Source organism: Bufo bufo, chromosome 6 (assembly GCF_905171765.1).
Source record: "Bufo bufo chromosome 6, aBufBuf1.1, whole genome shotgun sequence".
NCBI classification, from domain to species: Eukaryota; Metazoa; Chordata; class Amphibia; order Anura; family Bufonidae; genus Bufo; species Bufo bufo.
Window position 1 is genome coordinate 336,988,362 of NC_053394.1, and position 21,318 is coordinate 337,009,679.

The 21,318-nt window shown below is 46.9% G+C and overlaps 1 protein-coding gene across 2 annotated transcripts; it reads left to right on the forward strand.

The window, feature by feature from the left end:
* Window positions 1-405: 405 nt before the first annotated feature.
* On the forward strand, window positions 406-20,846 carry TP53INP2 (tumor protein p53 inducible nuclear protein 2). Of its 2 annotated transcripts, none has more exons than XM_040438160.1 (4): window positions 406-553; window positions 12,076-12,345; window positions 15,031-15,340; window positions 16,114-20,846. In XM_040438160.1, the coding sequence occupies exons 2-4, from the start codon at window positions 12,228-12,230 to the stop codon at window positions 16,361-16,363; spliced, it is 678 nt and encodes a 225-aa protein (XP_040294094.1). In that variant the 5' UTR covers window positions 406-553; window positions 12,076-12,227; the 3' UTR covers window positions 16,364-20,846. The 2 variants fall into 2 exon arrangements, with proteins under 2 accessions (XP_040294094.1, XP_040294095.1); XM_040438161.1 differs by lacking the exon at window positions 406-553 and adding an exon at window positions 1,751-2,007.
* The last annotated feature ends 472 nt before the right edge of the window (window positions 20,847-21,318 follow it).

Consider the following 21,318-nt stretch of genomic DNA (forward strand, 5'->3'; position numbering starts at 1 on the left):
GCATTCCGTGTCCGTTCCGCAAAAAAAAATTGTACATTTCCTATTCTTGTCTGTTTTGTGGACAAGGACAGGCATTGTTACAACGGATCCTCAAAAAAACGGATGCAACACGGACCTCATCCGTTGTTTTTTTTTGCGCACCTCAAAATACATATGGTCATGTGCATGAGCCCTAATGGTGACGATAATTCTCCTTCTATCAGAGATCTCACAACCTTCTAGGAGCACTGGAAAATGTTAAAAATTGCTATCCAGATGCCATGGGAGCTAATACTACGGTACAGAAGAGCATTCCACCGCCCTTTCTCGCACTGCTATGACGTCACCGCAGTTTACACTCCTCCCTCTCCTTAAACCCGCAGAGCGTGACGTCACGGGGGAGGCGTGGCCCGGGGGCTGTGCATGTGTGACGTAGCTGTCAGCTGTTGAAGCCGTTCTAAGGATTGAGCCGGCAGAGGCTGTCCTGTATACAGTACTGTGCATCTACCTCAACTGGCCTTCTGTATAGCGCCTGCCCCTGGACGTTGTGTCTGTATACGCGGACGGCTGCACGGTAAGGTGAATGCCCCTGCCCGGTGCCTGATCTTCCAGCTCCCCGGTGCTGCAGGAAAGCTGAAATCATTGCATTTCTCCTGAACTTTATACGGTGGGCTGGATGGATGCTAGAGGGTGTTGATGGCTCGTCCAGCCTGCCAGGCGGTGTCTGGAATCACTGTAAGGGTTAATAGTCACTGTATTCTGTATCGATGCTTTGTACTGTATATACATGGTTGTAACCTTTACTATGGCCCTTGGTGGTGGCATTGCAGGGTCTTGTTTTCTTGCCTCTCCCTGTGATGTCACAGGCACCAGATGTTGTCACAGGTGACAATGGAAAGAAGAAAAAAAAAGGTGGGGGGGGGGAGAGAAAAAGGACATCTTTGTGTCTTAACCCTTTGTATGTTTGAGAGAACAATGCTGAGGAGTAGTCCAGGCTGGGTATTGGATTTCATGATTTTACATTTCAGTATGCACACCCCCTCCCTTTAATTTGTGATCGCTTCCCTCTGCCCCTTGCCTTGCATGCTAATTGCCCCCTCCGTAATGCCTTGTGTGGGGGGCTCTTTGTTTACGGTGCCCTATTGTGTCCGTCCTGCACCCTTCTTCTTCTCGCCTGCCCCTGTAGTTGATCATCTTTCCTCCATCTGTACCTCTCCCTCCCCCTCTGCTTCTCTCCTCCTCTTGATCCGGGGTGGGCTCTAATCCCCCTCAACTGTACGGATCCCACTCCCCATCATCCCCTCTGTCTGTTACACCTGGTCCTCCTATCAGGGGAAGGTTAGCAGGTCATGATTTCCCAATGCTATAGAGGACACAAATGTCCCTGGATCTGGTGACCCAAGCCTTTCCTCCTCCTCCCCCCCACCCCCCCAGCTTGGTCTGTCAGTATGCAAATCCGTAATCCGGGTCTGTTAAGAGCCCTGGATACGTTCTGCAGGGGGTGGGGTGTCATCTGCAGGAGAAATCTGCTCGAAATTTCAGTCCTTCTATGGAAATCGTAAATGACAGTCAGGTGTCTTGTGTGCCGATCCCAGCCCCAAGCGTTGAACGCCCCCCCCCCCCACTGCATCAAATCCGAACCCCTCGCTGTAGGCGAAAGGGATATTTTATCCGGCTTCTTCTCTCCCGGGCAGGAAGGGGTTAACCGCATCTCCCTCAGGCTCTCGTTTACGCAGACGGCGGCCTATGACATTTAACGAGGGCGCAGATATTTAGGTCACCTCTTAAGGATGCCAGTCATTTCTGTAGGATACGTATGGATACAGTGTAAACAGTAGAAAAAGTTAGAGGAGGGGCTAAACTAATCAGTGGGAGGAGTCAGAAGATGCACGCAATCAACATAACCCCCCGGTGGGAGACGTTAGGGGACCCCCTTAGATTGCGGGAGACCTCTCTACCTACGGCGGATCCGTGCAGCTGTAAACAGGATCCACCTTCCTTGGATTTCACATGGAAGAATCCGGTGACGTGCGTCTCATCTGCATATGACATTGAACGTCACGCCGTCCATGCCTGTCCTCCACTGAACTTCCAGGATGTGCTGAGAATAACCCTGCTCCTCTAAATAAAGCTGTTTACCATCCAGACCCCCCCAGCAGCCGACTTGACATTGGAGGGGTTAACGCCCGAGTACTTATGTCCGATGGCGCTGGCGCGTTTCAGGACACGGTGACGGAGTCTGTCCGGCAAGTCGTAGCCTGTGAAGTTCAAAGGTTGTCTCGGTGGTCTTTATTTAGTCGCGCAGGAGGACTTCAGCATCAGTTGTGTGTGGGGGGGGGGATCTTCCTAAGGATGCGCTTTTATAGCTCTACCGTATAACATATCCATAACTGCGGTTGGTATACAAAGGGTTAACCATATAGCCACTGCATTCCTTTTGCCTAAAGCAAATCTCTTAAGGAGGGTTGATGGCGGCGGAGGTGTTGACACAGGGCAGGCTGTACACAGTGTGCACTGTTGGCGGTATATACAGAGCATTGCTATTAGCTGTCACTTTAATTACTGCATGATGAAAAGTTACACAACGTTCTCATCTGCTTTGTCCTTTTAGTCTGCGCTTGCTGTCAGTGAATGTCAACATTTAGGCTGGGTTTACACCTGAGCGTTTTACAGCGCGTTCCTACGCGCTGTAAAACGCTCAACAGGCAAAAACCAATGTTTCCCTATGGGCACGGTTCTCACCTGAGCGTTTTACAGCGCGTACGAACGCGCTGTAAAACGCCCTACGCCCCAAGAAGTACAGGAGCTTCTCTGGGGCGTATTGTCGCGCGTAACACCTGTTTTTCATTGTACGCCTCTGTGGTCAGTAGCAAGAACGCGCGTACGACGTGCGTTTTTCAAAATACAAAAACGCCCCAAAATACGCCCGATAAAAACACCTGTAAACAGCGCATATCGAATACGCTCAGGTCTGAACCCAGCGAAGCTGATCGGTGGCCGGTCAGGACCGAGGTCTGTTCACACAGCCAGTGGCTCCTGTCTACACGAAAATATCTGAACTGATACACTGGGATGAACCTTCAGCTGTGTGATCCATACTAGATCATCGCAATGATTTATTTGTAGATCTCTGCATTATCTAATTCCTCTGTTATTCCACCTAGAAATTTAGGAGTAAATTGAAAACTGGGTGCTGCCCAGTTGGAGGGGGTGGGTATCCGACTCCCTATACAGTCTAAGGCCTCTTGCACATGAACGTTGTGTGCCCGTGGCCGTATTGTGGCCCGCATACGGCAGGTCCGCAATACACGAGCACCCGGCCCATTCATGGAGATGCGGAAGCACGGATCGGAACCCCACGGAAGCACTACGGAGTGCCTCCGCACCACAAAAAAATAGAACTTGTTCTATTTTTTTGCGGTGGGTCTCGATCCGTCCCGGCCGCCGCACGGACGTTGCTTGTGCATTGGGGACCGCAAATTGCCAGGTTGCTGTTTGGAAAGCCACGCTTCAGTTCTTATGGTGAACGGCCATCCTTGAACGCCATTTTGTTTTTCTCATCCAGATAGGTTCAGAATCCAGTGCTGATTAGTTTCATTGTATATTTTTATGGAGATCAGATCTCAGTTTTTTTTTTTTTTTTCTGTTTTATTAACCGGGTAAAGTGATGCCGTATCCACAGGATAGGGGATGATTATCACATTGGGGGGGTCCTACCACTGAGATCCCCACTTATCACAATTGCCTAGTGCTCCATTCGCTCCGCCTAGTGCTCTATTTGCTCCACCCGCTCCATTCATTTTAGGGGGCCTCCACGGGGTACAGAATACCCGTTCTCGGGATCAGGTTCCCTTTAAAAAGGTTGTCCAGCTTTTAGTGATGGCTTATCCTGAGTATAGGCCATCACTAGCTGATCAGCGGGGGTCCAACACCCTGTACCCTGCAGATCAGCTGTTCACGTCTAGCTTCATCACTGGAAGTCATCTCCATCACTACAAGGTTGAAGTGCTGTGTAGTTCTGGGGTGCTGGTGTCAGACCCCGCCGATCGGCTAGTAATGGTCTATCCCAGTGGCTTAAACTACACAACCCTTTTAAGCCCCAAATACCCTGTCACTTGAACAAGCATTGGCTGATCTGCCAGCATTATGTTATAGAGCAGGATAAGCTGAGCAGATTGATTGATTGATATATACTATTTTGAGGGGAAATAAACTCATGATAATTTCTACAGGATCGATTGCTTTTTCTGTGTGTAGGAGTCCAGTGGGTGGTCCTAATCGGTGATTCTGCCTGCAGGACTCCTGAACTTAGACTGAGCAGAGACTTAATCAGTTACAAGTTATAGTCACTCTTTGTATATACCAATCTGCTCAGCTCGTCCTGCTATGTAACATGATTCCTGCACATTGCATTTTCCAGATGACAGGTTCCCTCTAAACATAGATAACATTGATAGAATTCTATCTGCATGCAGCCACCACTAGGGGGAGCTTGGTGCATACAGTTTATATGTTTATAATACAACAGTATGTCGTAAGCACCATAGCTCCCTCTAGTGGTGTCTGTATTCTACTAGTATTTAATCTGGTCTGTCTATGGCTGGCTGGGGTTTATCCCAAAAGTCGAAGAAATAAATAAAATGAGCATTATAAAGAAATTAATCCGTACAGGGTGGATTGAGAAACTGTATGAAGTGTTAAAAGGTGGGCATTCAATTAGTGGTAGAATATCTAAACTCTGAAATGGAACATGCTTGTCTTGGCCATGTATATCTCGTGTCTATAGCCTGTCACCCAGAAGCGGGCATTAGCGGGAGTGTAGGGGTCATGTCCAAATGCAGACTTAAAGGGGTTATCCCATGAATACTGTAAATAATGAAAATCGGAGATCATATAGTACATGACAATACTTTTCTAACAAAGCTAGGACCAGCCCTGTGCCTTACAGGGGTCCAGAGATCTCATCATTGCTACAATTGTTCTGCGAGATTTATTTCAAGCTGGGCCGTGTTCACATCTCCATTTTGGAGATCCAGCTCAAATGCCGGCTGTCGTTCGGACAAAAAAAATACAATGGTTTTCGGCCGACCAAAATCCGCCATTTATGCCGGAAATCGCAGACTGCTCTGTGCTAGAACAGCCAGCCGGATCTCCTAATGGAGACATGAACAAAGCTTTAGAGGGCACGTCCTCTCTCGGGGGTGTGTCCTCTCTGCTGCTGGCATTTGAAGGATGAAACTGAGCATGCGCTTCTGTCCCAGTGAGCAGGACAAAGAAAATAGAAAAAGGGCAAACAGCAGGTGGCGCTATACAGATAGATGTCATTGAATAACTCAGTTGCTATAATACATTTTTAATTACGTGCAATTACAAAAGTATTCAGATCCAGGTGCTGGTTTAAAAACTGTTAAATATTTTTTGTAGGACGACCCCAGCAGAAATGTATACTCGCCTCATATAAGCCCCGAGGTCAGCTGATTTTCATTTCCCTACCCTCAGTTCACTGTATGTTCTCTGGGCCTATAGAACGGTCACAGGTACAGCCAGATATATTCTATTGGCGATGGATAGCGGTGTGACGTCCACTGCTGACCGATCCTGTCCTCTGATGTGGCTCCTGGGCACGGCCTGACCTTTCCCTAGTCACAACACTGGACAGAGGACATGCAAAGTAGAGCAGCACCAACCCTGCTGTCAGGTAGAAGGTTACTTCTGTACTCTGGCCTGTATTTTTAGATGTACTGAGCCTTCACTTACGCCAGGGCCGCCATCCTCAGCGCACAGCTGAGGGCTCAGGACATTGTGTCCTGTATCTTATTATTTCAGTGTCTGCCTTTTTAAATATGACCTACCAGCAGTACACCGAGCAGGGGCGTCCATAGCGGGACATGAGGGTGGATTGTTTTGTGTTTTCAGTGGCGTTAGGCCTTCAGTTTGTGAGCTCAAGTGTCATGTTCTCCTCCAGGCGAACCTTCACCTCAGACATTGCGCCAGTGTCTCCATCCTGCAGAGATATCGTTCAGTGCAGGGTCGTATTACAACCTGGTATATTGTGTGTCCATAGGTTGTAAACTACACCTGGCACCTACAACGCAGCTTTTTAGTTTATCGATGCCTTTGACCTTCAGCATCACTGAAGCTTGATGAGCGGCCATTTTGTGACTTTCAAAATGGCCTACACTTTAGTGGGTGTGCTGTCCATCAGTCCTTTGTTTCTTAAAGAAGCAGTTTTTGGAAATGTTCTTAGAATTACTTCTCTGGAGGAACATGTCACATTACACGCATTCTTTTATGCTATGTCAGAAAAAGCCCACAGTGTCATCAGAAAAACATACAGAAACGAGCAGGTCGGAATCACTTTATAAAACTGGTTAACCCTTTAGGCCTCTCTCAAACGAGCGAGTTTTCTGCGCGGGTGCAATGCGTGACGTGAACGCATGGCACCCGCACTGAATCCTGACCCATTCATTTCAATGGGTCTGTGTACATGAGCGTTTTTTTTTTTTCACGCATCAGTTCTGCGTTGCGCGAAAAACGCAGCATGTTCTATATTCTGCGTTTTTCACGCAGCCCTGGCCCCATAGAAATTAATGGGGCTTCAATAAAAAACGCATTGCATCTGCAAGCCAGTGCGGATGCGATGCGTTTTTTACTGATGGTTGCTAAGAGATGTTGTTTGTAAACCTTCCGTTTTTTTATCACACGCTTGAAAAACGCACTGCGCCCGCGCGGAAAAAACTGAACGCAATCGCAGACAAAACTGATTGAACTTGCTTGTAAAATGGTGCGAGTTTCACTGAACGGGTCCTGAACGCGTCCAGAGCCAATCCGTATCGTTCGTGTGAAAGAGGCCGTAGCCAGCTGGTTGCTATAGTGCCCTAACCGGAGTCTAGGGCTGTGTTTGAGGATCCCTGTATGAGGCAGGTTGACCACTACGGGTCCAGAAGTTCCAAAAATGTACTTTTTGGCCAGACCTTTGGCAATCGGTTAATCGTCACAGTGGTTCTCATGTTAAAGTGGGTGGTCTGTGATGAGACAACCCCTTTAAGCTGATCATGGACAAATGCTTCGGTGACTGATAGCTATCCTGTCCCAGTCATCCATAAATCATAGACTCTTCTGGTGTTGCAGAACTCCTGGAGGAACATCGGATCAGGCAGGTAGGAAAATATCCATGAAGACAGACATTAACGGAGTTCTCCAACAAAAACCTCAAGTCTGTGGCCAGCTTTAAAGAGCAATTGTCAGCAGGATCCACCCTATTAAAGCATACTGTCTGGTAGGATTGATCCTGCTGATTAAACTGTTTCCTGTTTTGTCAAAATCGGCTGTGTCATTCCCGAGAAAAGAGACTTTTATTGTTCATGCAAATGAGGGTTTTAGTGCACTGAGCCTTGTAAAAATGAGATGCCTTTTGGGGCTAGGTCACGCCCCTTGATGCACTGCAGCCCTCATTTGCATGAAGAATAAAAGCCTTTTTTTCTCGGGAACGAAACAACCAATTTTCACAAGACAGGTATTGTTTTAATCTGCAGGATCAGCCCTATCAGGCAGTATGCCTGGATCAATAGGGTCGATCCTGCTGGCAGGTGCTCTTTACGCAGACCATGCACATTGGTTAAATGTCATGCGAACTTGTTGATTTCAGCAGGACTGACCCACCATCTATGTGTATGGGGCCTCCTGACTCCCCTCATGCCAGATGTATGATTTCAGGTTTAGTTCTTGCAGAGATAAGGTGTCCGGCAGTGGCTTTCAGCTTGTGTGGAACACATGCATGCTCGGCTGAGCCGGGCGTGCATGTGTCTAGTGGAGTCGGGAGAGATCCCTCAATCTGCAGTACATTTCAGCCGCTTCGGCATGTGAATTAGGGAACCTTGTCAGGTCTGCATATTTGAGTCGCTGCTGTAAGGTGAGCCCACCCTGTGACTAGTACAGGCTGTCCAAGTCTCCTGGTTCAGATTATCACGGTGGATATCATTAACTCCTTCCAGCCTGATGTCCTGCAGGGGGCCCAGATGAAATAATAATCTGCTCAGGAGAGGCGGGCGCCTTCTGTGGCAGTCGCAGCTCAGACAGTAAGGAGATTAGTCAGGCTGTGCCCTTGATGAAAGATACCAGTGTTCTGAGGATGGAGCAGATGAGGTGACATATTGTGGCGTTTACGTGTACTCTGACCTTGCACTGTGTACAGGCTGCTGGATAAATCTGTGTATAATTTCCACAATTTGCATGAAACCTATTTTTTGGGGTTTCGGGGATTCTGTGAACCAGGCGTTTAGTAGGAGCAGCCATAGATTTCACTGACAGATGAATCATTGTCCGCTGCTGGGATCACATGGTGTGAATGAGATAAATGGACTTCTTTTCTGTGTCCTTCCACATAACCCCTTTTTGGAAGGAACTTAAAGGGGTTGTCCCACAAAAAATATTCTGCAGTTTTCAAACCAGCACCTGAATCTGATTACTGTTGTAATTGCATGTAATACATTTTTTTGTATAGCCACAGTCATTCATAAAATCTATCTGTATAGCACCACCTGCTGTTATTTTTTTTATTTATTACTTTGTCCGCCTCACTGAGAAGGCCGCACATGCTCACTTCCATTCTTCATCTGCCTCCGGGAGAGAGATGCAGCAGAAAGGACACGCCCCTTGAGCTGCAGCAGAAAGGACACGCCCCTTGAGCTGCAGCAGAAAGGGCACACCCCTTGAGCTGCAGCAAAAAGGACAAACCCCTTGGGCTGCAGCAAAAAGGACAAGCCCCTTGGGCTGCAGCAGAAAGGACACCCCCTTGAGCTGCCTGCTTGATATAAATCTAGCAAATTGTAGCAATGAATGGGGAGATCTCTCGATCCATGTGAGGTACAGGGCTGGTTCTAGTTAGAAAGAGATTGTCACGTACTATATGGTGTTTTTATTTTTTACATTAATCATGGGATAACCCCTTTAAGGCCTCCTGCACACGAACGTATTTTTTTGCGGTCCGCAAAAACGGGTCCCGTTTTTCCGTGATCCGTGACCGTTTTTTCGTCCGTGGGTCTTCCTTGATTTTTGGAGGATCCACGGACATGAAAAAAAAGTCGTTTTGGTGTCCGGCTGGCCGTGCGGAGCCAAACGGATCCGTCCTGAATTACAATGCAAGTCAATGGGGACGGATCCGTTTGACGTTGACACAATATGGTGCCATTTCAAACGGATCCGTCCCCCATTGACTTTCAATGTAAAGTCAGGAGTGCCTATTATACCATCGGATCTGAGTTTTCTCCAATCCGATGGTATATTTTAACTTGAAGCGTCCCCATCACCATGGGAACGCCTCTATGTTAGAATATACTGTCGGATATGAGTTAGATCGTGAAACTCATATCCGACAGTATATTCTAACACAGAGGCATTCCCATAGTGATGGGGACGCTTCTAGTTAGAATATACTACGAACTGTGTACATGATTGCCCCCTGCTGCCTAGCAGCATCCGATCTCTTACAGGGGGCCGTGATCAGCACAATTAACCCCTCAAGTGCCGCACCTGAAGGGGTTAATTGTACTATCATATCCCCCTGTAAGAGATCAGGGCTGCCAGGCAGCAGGGGGCAGACCCCCCCCCCCCTCCCCAGTTTGAATATCATTGGTGGCCAGTGCCCCCCCCCCCCCCCTCCTTCCTCCCTCTATTGTAATAATTCGTTGGTGGCACAGTGTGCGCCCCCCCCCCCCTTCCTCCCTCTATTGTAATAAATCGTTGGTGGCACAGTGTGCGCCCCCCATCGGCCCCCCCTCCCTCTATAGCATTAACAACATTGGTGGCCAGTGTGCGGCCTCCCATCTCTTCCCCCCCCCCGATCATTGGTGGCAGCGGGTTACTAGCAATAGTACAATAGTAAAAGATTCATACTTACCTGGGAGCTGCGATGTCTGTGTCCGGCCGGGAGCTCCTCCTACTGGTAAGTGACAGTTCATTTAGCAATGCGCCGCACAGACCTGAGGCTGTCACTTACCAGTAGGTGGAGCTCCCGGCCGGACACGAACATCGCAGCAGCAGGTAAGTATGAATCTTCTACTATTGTACTATTGCTAAGTAACCATGGCAACCAGGACTGAAGTAGCGTAGTATACTGTCGGTTCTGAGTTTTCACGAAGTGAAAACTCAGCTTTGAAAAAGCTTTATGCAGACGGATCTTCGGATCCGTCTGTATAAAAACTAACCTACGGCCACGGATCACGGACACGGATGCCAATCTTGTGTGCATCCGTGTTCTTTCACGGACCCATTGACTTGAATGGGTCCGTGAACCGTTGGCCGTGAAAAAAATAGGACAGGTCATATTTTTTTCACGGCCAGGAAACACGGATCACGGATGCGGCTGCAAAACGGTGCATTTTCCGTTTTTTCCACGGACCCATTGAAAGTCAATGGGTCCGCGAAAAAAAACGGAAAACGGCACAACGGCCACGGGTGCACACAACGGTCGTGTGCAGGAGGCCTAAGTCATATGAGGAAAATAAGGCGTCACATTGTGATGACTTGGTGTCCACGGCCTGTCCACGGTCTTCAGTAGACATTATGTCAGCCTCCAGATTAAAGAACCATGTTGGATGCAGCTTCGAGATTTGGGCAGAGGGGAAAGAGATGGTGAGGTGTATGGGAGAATCATGAAAACAGGAGTTGTAATAGAACAGTAACACTGGTCCAAGAGTGATGGTACTACATCAGGCACCCAACACCACATGGCAGTGAAGTGTCGCATCAGGCACCCAATACCACACCACAATGACGGGTCGCATCAGGCACCCAATACCACACCGCAATGACGGGTCGCATCAGGCACCCAATACCACACCACAATGACGGGTCGCATCAGGCACCCAATACCACACCACAATGACGGGTCGCATCAGGCACCCAATACCACACCACTGTGATGTGTCGCATCAGGCACCCTGTACCACACCGCAATGATGTGTCGCATCAGGCACCCAGTACCACACCACAATGACATGTCGCATCAGGCACCCAACACCACATGGCAGTGAAGTGTCGCATCAGGCACCCAATACCACACCACAATGACGGGTCGCATCAGGCACCCAATACCACACCGCAATGACGGGTCGCATCAGGCACCCAATACCACACCACAATGACGGGTCGCATCAGGCACCCAATACCACACCACAATGACGGGTCGCATCAGGCACCCAATACCACACCACTGTGATGTGTCGCATCAGGCACCCTGTACCACACCGCAATGATGTGTCGCATCAGGCACCCAGTACCACACCACAATGACATGTCGCATCAGGCACCCAACACCACATGGCAGTGAAGTGTCGCATCAGGCACCCAATACCACACCACAATGACGGGTCGCATCAGGCACCCAATATCACACCGCAATGACGGGTCGCATCAGGCACCCAATACCACACCACTGTGATGTGTCGCATCAGGAACCCAGTACCACACCATGTCACATCAGGCACCCTGTCCCACACCACAATGACGGGTCGCATCAGGCACCCAACACCACATGGCAGTGAAGTGTCGCATCAGGCACCCTGTACCACACCGCAATGATGTGTCTCATCAGGCACCCAATACCACACCACAATGACGGGTCGCATCAGGCACCCAATACCACACCACTGTGATGTGTCGCATCAGGCACCCTGTACCACACCGCAATGATGTGTCTCATCAGGCACCCAATACCACACCACAATGACGGGTCGCATCAGGCACCCAATACCACACCACTGTGATGTGTCGCATCAGGCACCCAATACCACACCACTGTGATGTGTCGCATCAGGCACCCTGTACCACACCGCGACATGTCACATCAGGCACCCAATACCACACCACAATGACGGGTCGCATCATGCAGATGGCAGTGACTTGTCTTATTAGGTACCCAACGCTACACGGCAGTGACATGTCACATCAGGCGCCCAACACCGCAGTGATGTGTCACATTGGGCACCCAACAGCACACTGCAGTGTCGGTGCGCATCAGGCACCCAACAGCACATGGCAGTGACGTGTTGCGTGTTTTGTATTGTTTGTCTTATGGTTGTGTACCTCTCATTGCAGGGTTATTTTATCCAAGCCATACAGAAGCCTCATGTTTACAAATCCTTTAGTGGGACTCTGCTGACCCCACCACACAACGTCGCCCACCTTTTTACACCCCTTCCGGCTTCCCCTCTCATAACCTCCAGCAATCTCCAAGGTTCACTTCAGCCATGTTCCAACGCTTCACCCGACTGTTCTTCAGCGAGAGACCAGCCAGTGACCCCGTAGAACCAAAAGCCTTTGTAACAGAGGAGGAAGATGATGGCTGGCTAATTATCGACATCCCAGGTAAGGACTGCTGGGTAACGCTTATTTTCCACAGCGACCGCAATTAACATTCCTTAAAACGTTCTCCAGAGGCCTGCCTTAAATTTAGTCCTGGACCCAGTGTGTGTCTGCTCAGGCGCATGCTATTTTGTTATGGAAAACGGTTGGGGGAACAGCCACTTATCTCTGTTTCCAGGCAGGGTTTCTTTTAAAGTCCCAGCGGCCCTTGTTCCGTAGCTTGCCATAGAAGATACAGGAAGCAGCAAAAGTTTCCACTCAGTGCTGGATATTTCTCAAGTATTTCCACAATTTTGGCTTAATTTCACCACACATTTCAAAAGCCAGGCACAAACAAATGCAATAACTGCAAACATCTGCAGGACTTAAAGGAGAACTCCACTCTTAAAACATCGCTGTATAGATTAAAACGGAATATAAATTAAAATGTATATTTTACTTCCTTTGTACCAACTGTCCTCCACCGAGGTGCAATATTTACATTTGGCTGTATGCCTGTGTTCAGACAACATGACAGATCTTTCCAGCTAAAGGCCTCATGCACACAAATGTAGTTTGGGTGCGCATGCGGCTCGGATGCGGATCCGTTCACTTCAATGGGGCCTCCATTCCCCAGCCCTGCAAAAAAAATAGAACATGTCCTATTCTTGTCTGTATCACGGACAAGGCTAGGACTGGTCTATTGAAGGCCAGACTTTATGTTCCGCAAAATGCGGAACGCACACGGTACGGCAGTGTGCATGAGGCCTAACGCTGTCTGTCTCCAAGGACAAGCAACGGGACTTTGATGAAAAAAAGCAAATTGACTAAAGAACACACATTAGTGTTATTGTTGCCATAGCAACCAATGACGCTGTGATGGGCAACAAAGACTCATGCAAATTTTGTCATGTGGCATGAGACAGCAGTCACTGCCACCAGCTTAGTATTTGCCTGAGCCGCAGAACTTGCCATGAGGGAGTAAACTGTTCTTAAAGGGATTCTCTGGGAATTATTTAAAATGGCCGCCATCCAACCTGTCCTACAGTGTGAGGAGGACTGGTTGCAACCACTTGCAGAGCTGTCTAGGGGTAAAGGGGCGGGGCATCACTACACTTCTCTACAATAGATGATAATGATGTCATCCTGCCTACGATATGCCATCATGGCTGAGAAGCCTGACAGGAAAACTCACCAATATGTAGTGTATTCAAGTGCTGGAGCATAGTGTGTAGTGAGGGCCCATCCTCTCACACCCCTAGACAGCTCTGCAAGTGGTTGCAACCAGTTCTTTTCACAATCTGAGACTGGTTGCTGGCAGCCATTTTAAATGATTCCCAGAGAACCCCTTTATAAAGGGACAATAAAAAAAATAGCAACTAATTCTAGACGCCATGATAGCCTCCTTTTTATCTACTTATTTCCCATATCACAGTCCAGAAAAAAAACCTCTAAACTTTCTACACTTATTCGTGTATGCATCCATCCCCTTTATTACAGACTGGGAGAAGATGAATACCAGTTATAGCTGACATCTTGGTAGGAGCTCCAAAGCCCCTGCATAGATAGAGTGAAAGCTAACCTGGTGGCTAGCTGCAAGGCCAGTAGGGAAAGCATGGGAGCTTTCCGTATACTGGTTTACTATGGATCTCAGTGTATAAACAGTATGCAGTAAGCTCCCTCTAGTGGTGGCTGCAGGCATATAGCATCTTATCTGTTAACGTGTCAGAGAAACAGAGCTTTGAAAAAAAAAAAGCACAAAATGTTTAACTTAACAGCATGGTGTTAAAACTACATTTTTATACTGGATTAAGTTGCGGCTACCACTTGGAAGCCCAGCCATAAAGGAGTTTTGCAAGGTTTAAAAAAAATGGGGACAGAGCAGGGGTGGTATAAAATAAACAAAAAACACTTACTCGTCTTTTATATGTCCTGCTGCTCCAGCACTGCCACTCTGGCCCAGCCTCTGCTGGACCTGTAACAGTCACTTGCCATTCATGCCTATGTGACCACTGAGGCCAGTGATCATGTGAACGATGGATATGAAGCAGACCAGTGGCGACTGGAGGAGTAGGACATTTAAAAAGTGAGTAAGGTTTTTGTATGTTCTATACTGCCCCCTGCTCTGTGCCCATCTTGTAAAAGCTTTGCTGAAGGTCATTTGTAATATGGCCATAAGGAGTTAAACTAATGAGTGCTAAGAGCAGGAACCATACGGCTCAAGGAACCAACATTTTGGACTGTATATTGTACCTGAGATTTAGCTGAAGTGGACATTAGGGAGGAGCATTATGAACTGCTGACAGTGCTCCTCCCCAGTGTTCTTTTCAGTTGGAGGTTAGGCACCAAGTCCTATAGGTTCTGGCTCCTGGATCTGTATAGTAGTAGCTCTAAGTATACACTAGTTTAACTTTTTATATTAATATATGTGTATTAGCCAATTGCACGAATTATATTAACCCAATTACTTCCAAACCAGAAGACATGGCATCTGATATGCAGATGGCATGTAAGCAACATGTGTTATACAAATAGATATGGAAGTTAATAGTGTAGGGATAGACACCTATATGACATCTGTAATAGTTATCGTAACTAATAACTTCCCCATCCTCTCTCCCATCCCCCACCCCTTCTTTTTAACACCGTATGTGTGTGGTCCTCCATCTTTCTTTCCACTCCTAACTTGACCCCCTTTGGCCATATCAGATAGCTACACCTTAACTTCAAGCAGGGATGATGTGGCAGAAGGCCCAACGGACAGTATTGACTCTAGCCCACTGCCACACTCCCTGGGTGAGCGGATTGGTTGGTCCATTCCCCCCCTTCCACCCCAGTCGATGGACGAGAGCTGGTTCGTTACCCCTCCCCCCTGTTTTACTGCAGAGGGTCCTGGACATGATGCATTGGGAAGCAGTCCACTGGAAGACCTCCTCATCGAGCACCCCAGCATGTCCGTGTACATCACTACTGGCAGCATCGTGGTGGAGGAAGACACCCATGAAATAACCAGAGACAGGTATGTATTACACATTTATGCTGAATATGTGTTACAGAGTGCACCTGGGGATAAGTTAATAAATTTAAAAGCTATGGATACCTTTGGTTACAATTGTTTTTATTGATGCTTTGTACTAATTTTGTGCTAAAAATCATTTTTTCAATTAGTCTTCATTAAAAATTGTGAGCCCCTTTCTTTGTACAGACTTGAGATTCTCTAGTAAGTCTGTATTTTTATTGTTTCCTGACAGGCAGCTCAACTGACTGCTCCTTATCTCTGACTTCCTAAACACTCATTACAGCTCAATTCTTATCTTACGAATGTATCTTAAATGTTTATAACCTTTTAGTAATTTAGAGATGAGGTTTATTAGATGACCACCACAAAGTGAAAGTGCGAAGCCCAAAAATGGGTAAAATGCAGTCATAAAATTTTTTTTTGCCCCCAAAGGTGTTCATAGGCTTTAAAGCTAATTTATTTTTATTTCCTATGCATATAAATATTGCGGTGGTGCCAGTTATATACCTACATATGGGGGGAGATTTATCACAACTAGTGTAAAGGAAAACTGACTTCATTGCTCCTAGCAACCAATCAGATTGATCCTTTCATTTTCCAAAGGAGCTTTGAAAAATAAAACATGCAATCCGATTGTTTGCAATGGGCAGCTAAGCCAGTTTCCCGTTGCACCAGTTTTGATAACTCTCCCCCATGGAGTAGACGGGATATAGGAATGGGGTTAGAGGTATCACAACTTTAGCCTTGTAACAACTGACCCCCCTTCTCTGCAGGTCACCATCCAAAACCAGAGTGGAGCGTCGCACACCTCACCATGCCACCTCAGTTACTGCCAAAGCCGCTATTTTAGAAAAAGTAGGTCAAGTCTCAAGGATCCAACGCGCCAAAGCTGTGGTGGATAGGCGCAAGCTAGGACGTAAAAATCTACAGAGGCAGAATCTGGCGCGGGAGTTCCAGGGTCGCAATGCAGTGCGGCACCGCAATTATCTGTGCCAACCGAGACAGCGCCAGTGCTACCACTGAACTTCTTTTAGCTTGTTTACATGAACATGGGCATTATCTCTACCCGGAAATCTCCTGTCCTGCCTCCTGGGTTGGCAATACCGTCTCTTGCCTCTGCTTTCCCTTACCCTAAGCACAAGACCACCCGTCCCCCTCTTTGTTTTCTGGTAGTAAACATACCCCTCATGCCAGTGCTGTAAGTACACCCCATTACTAGCGTCTTTATTAAGGGGGGGTAACCTACACAGTTTGTCGAGAAGTTACCCGAACCCTTGAGAGTCAATGGGGGACATTTATCAAAACACGTGTAAAGGAAAACTGGTCTAGTTGCCCATACCAACCAACCAGAGTCCAGCTTTTATTTTCCAAAGGAGCTCTGAAATATGTAAGTTGGAATCTGATTGGTTGCTATGGGCAACTAAGCCAGTTTTCTGTTACACCAGTTTTGCTAAATCTCCCCAATATTTTTATTTCTTCATATTCTCACATCCTCATTCAGCAAAAAAATGTATTATGGGGTATTCTGGTTATGTGTGACCCATTCGCCAATGGTATGGCATGTTGTAATACATGAGGGTAACTGTGACCCTGGAAATATATCAATGGCTATTAGAGGAGACCTTTAAGGTCCAGTTACAAGGAACTTTAATGATAAACCATATTGTCTTATATATCTTATTCTCTAGAACTGATGGCAGTCATTAGCATTACCAATTTATTTGAAAAATCAAGTTACCCCCTACATTGGGGGCATTTATCAAAACTGCTGTAATGGAAAACTGGCTTAGTTGCCCCTTGCAACCAATCGGATTGCTTGTTTCATTTTCCAAAGGAGCTTTGAAAAAATGAAAGGTGGAATCTGATTGGTTGCTATGGGCAACTAAGCCAATTTTCCTTAGCAACTTTGATAAATCTCCTCCACTGAGTACATAGGTTATGGCGTGCAATCTATCCACCACATCGGTTTCCAACATGCACAGTGGGTTTCTAACACGTTCCCTTCACTTGCCAGAGGGACCTGCAATGCTTGGCATCAGCAGAAAGGGGGCGCAGGTTGACGATGGCAAGTGGATGTAGATAAGCAGGGGAGGAGCGAGGGGAATCTGCGGCAGAAAGGTAATCCGATGAGTATCCCAATAGAGCGTATGAAGAAAGAGATGACGGCGAGGACGTAGGGCTTCTGGGCAGGCTAATGAATTCCCAGTGTGTGTCGTTAGAAAGACCGCCTTCTCTAGCCTATGACTATTTATTATATTTTAATATATTAGTACATATAGTATATACTTACGTATTAAAACATGTACTATTTAGGGCTATATATTTAAGTGAAATACTAATTTATTAATGTAAAGGAAATTTGAAAAAAATACCGTCAAATCTGGGACTCCTGTCCTATGAGGTGCAATACCAGACACATCCTGTGGATAAGAGTGGCGCTGTTTCTGGGGGGGGGGGGGAGAAAAAGCGTCTTACCTCTTGTAATCCTACATGACCCCTTTAAGGGCTGGTATTTACTGAGCAGGCACCTGGTGATTAATCGGAGTACAATTTCCTGGCACCGCCTAGTAAACACACGGGGTGAATCATTCTGTCACAGCAGCCATACTGTCATGGAGGAAGAGATATGAGAGCTTGAGCATTGCATGTCCCTCATGTACTCGGTGCGGGTGACCTGATTTATAACGATGGCGTCCCCTGTTGCAACCAATCGGATTTCGGCTGCCATTTTATTAAAGGGTAGAGAATGGCAGAAGATACCCCGATTGCTCGCAATGGCGGACGCCAATAGGGTGTTCAGATACACAACCAACCCAGCCAATCGGGCGCCTCGTTACTGACCTGCCATCACAACATGTCATAATTAACCCTGTAACAGCTGCACTGAGACGGTATAATGGACAACGTTATTATGACCTGGTGGTGACTTACCCCGTCGACCTACCTGACAGACTTGTATATAATCACTTTAAAGGTGCTTACTAGAGTGGCGTGTACATATTTTAGGACACTATGACGCATGTGTGAGTATTTGACGGCGGTGTTTTCACAAAAGGGGAATATGCACCCACCAGATGGATGTGACGCTTCATTTTCTTTTCTAACGGACTTCTGTAAAGGAATGACGCGTGTGCGTGTGTGAGGAAATGTACATTTCTGTGTGGACTCAGGGACCCTATCAGCTAGTGAGGAAGCTATCTGGGTGTGCATGTTAAACCAAACATACCCATCCCCCACCTACTCCCAAGTGCAGGCAGCCATTTTGTGTGCTCAGCCATGTGTTGGCTGTCGATATCACTGCCTCGGGTTAGTAGGCTACAGGTCCACCTTTATAGCAGATATCAAACTGTTGAGCTGTACGTGGCTTTGCCCGTTTCAGTGGCAGACGTCTTGCTAACCCCCTCTGACACTGAAAGGGCGGCCATTTTCTCAAAGGAAATGATACATTTCTCCGTCCATTTTGTTCTGTTGGTTAAATCTGTTACGTACATCTTCATATACAAGTTCTGCGAGAGTAATAATTCTAAATGCCATATAAAATGGCTACTAAATTTCTGTAGAGCTCCTGAGTTCAAGGGCATACATTCAAGTATTCCTTTAGGCGTGGTCCGCACATGCAGTTGTGTGGCGGTTTTTAGGAGGAAAATGGTCCTCTCTCTTTTAAAATCTGTTCTGAAAAAAAAAAAAAAAAAAAAACAATCTGCAAATTTAAAGGGGTATTCCAGGATTAGGAAAAAAAACATGGCTGCTTTCTTCCAGAAACAGCACCACCCCTGTGCTTGGGTTATGTCCGATATTACTGCTGAGCTCCATTGAAGTAAATGGGGCCGAGCCGCAATACAACACGACAGGGGTGGTGCTGTTTTTGGAAGAAAGCAGCCATGGTTTTCTAATCCTGGACAATCCCTTTAAAACGAGATGCAACAATGCAGTGTGCGAAAGTTTTATGAATTTTGCTGGTTTTATGCAAATAAAGCTTAGTGAATAGATGTACCACGTTTCTACTCCTTGCCATTTCCAAGATCTCCACTTGCCGTCAGTGAATGGAAACAGAGTCCTGATAATGTATGGCTCACACAGATGCATGGCTTTAAAGATATTTCTAAAAATGGATTTCTACCCAAAACCAGTAAATCTGAAGTAAGAGCATTAGTTTGGTAACTTAGTTTTTTACGCATTTTTCTATTCGGACATTTTTTGCAAATATAACAGGAAGTGCTACCATACTGGTTGTCACCATTCAATTCGCTTCTCAGAACAGCATGTCAGCATAATTAATTAATAATAGTGACAATGTTACCGTCCGTTGGTAAGAAGCCAGTTCAAAAAGTGACAACCCATATGGCCGCACTTCCTGTTGTCACTTTTGCAAAAATGGCCGCCACAATAAAACAGAAAAGTGGAAACCTTACTTTATTATTGAACTTTGGTAGCTACTCTAACTCCAGATTTAATAAAATATGGGCAATTTTTCATTTGGTTAGAAATCCTCGAAAAGTCATGCATTTTGGTGAGTAGGACATTTTAACGGGAAACTGTCACCAACAATCTCCCCTATCCAACTGTTTGCACAGACACATAGTTGTAGTTCACCTCATTAAAATACAATTTTTCTTCTGAGACTTTGTTCCTGAGTTATGATACTTTTTGTCAATATGCAAATTAGGCATTTGGTGCAATGAGGGCATCACAATTGCTCCCAAACCCCACCCCTTTCTGTGGACAGCCCCTCCTTTGCTGCTTTGATTGACAGGGCTAGGAAGTGACAAAGCAACCAGGGAAGGGCTGACCACAGAAAGGGGTGGAGCGTGGGTGCAACAGGAGCAATAGTGACGCCCCCATTGCACCAAATGCCTAATTTGCATATTAAGAACAAGTATCATAATTTGGGAAGTAGCCTCGGATCAACAAAAAGAAAAACAGCGTTTTAATCTGTTGAACCATAGTTATGTGTCTCTGCAAACAGATAGGCACAGCTGTTCAGGCTTTAACTTGGGGTTAGCCCTTTACAAGTGATGGCCTATCTTCAGGATCACTATGTGATCAGCGGGGGTCCGACTCCTCGCACTCCCGACCCATCAGCTGTTCTGCAGTAGCTCTGGCGGCGGGACTACAATGGGAGCTGCTCTGCACTTACCATCTCCGTCCACTACACAAAGGACAGACCTGTGTAGTTTCCGGCACAGAACAGATGATCGGCAGGGAAGTGGGGAGTCGGACCCCCACAGATCAGATAGTAACAGCCTATCCTTAGTATAGACCAGGGCTGGCCAACCTGCGGCTCTCCAGCTGTTGCAAAACTACAACTCCCAGTATGCCCAGTCTGCCTACAGCTATCAGCCTAAAGCAGGGCATGGTGGAAGTTGTAGTTTTACAACAGCTGGAGAGCCGCCGGTTGGCCAGCCCTGGTATAGACCATCACCTGTAAAGAGTTGAACATCGCCTTTAAGGCAATCAGAAATCTGGAAAGAAAAAAAATGGTAAGGAATAGATACACATGGTTTATTTAAAGTTTGGGGGCTTAATTATAAGGGCAAGGGCTTTTTCTGGAGATCCGGTGACATACCAGGCTCTCCATGGGTAAGCTAGGCGGAGGCTTCTGCCTAAGCAGCATTGCCGGTGATGTCACCGGCACTAATGGGTGGGCTTTAGCGCTGCCCTAGCCTGTAAAATGGCTAGGGCAGCGCTAAAACCCGCCCATCAGTGCCGGTGATGTCACCGGGAACACTGCTAGGCCGAAGCCTCCGCCTAGCAGAGTAAAAATATAAACAAACAGCCCTGTATCGCGCAGGGCAATGCTCATGCCAGAGGGGCTAAGTGGGGGAAGAAGTGGATATGTCTGGGTTCAGCTCTGAACCCAGACAACCCCTTTTATTGTACTAAATTAAATATGTCACAATTGTTTGATTATTGCAGTGATCTCATTACTTTCTGATAATCGAAAGCGATCTCTAATCGAAACTGCTTTATTATTATAC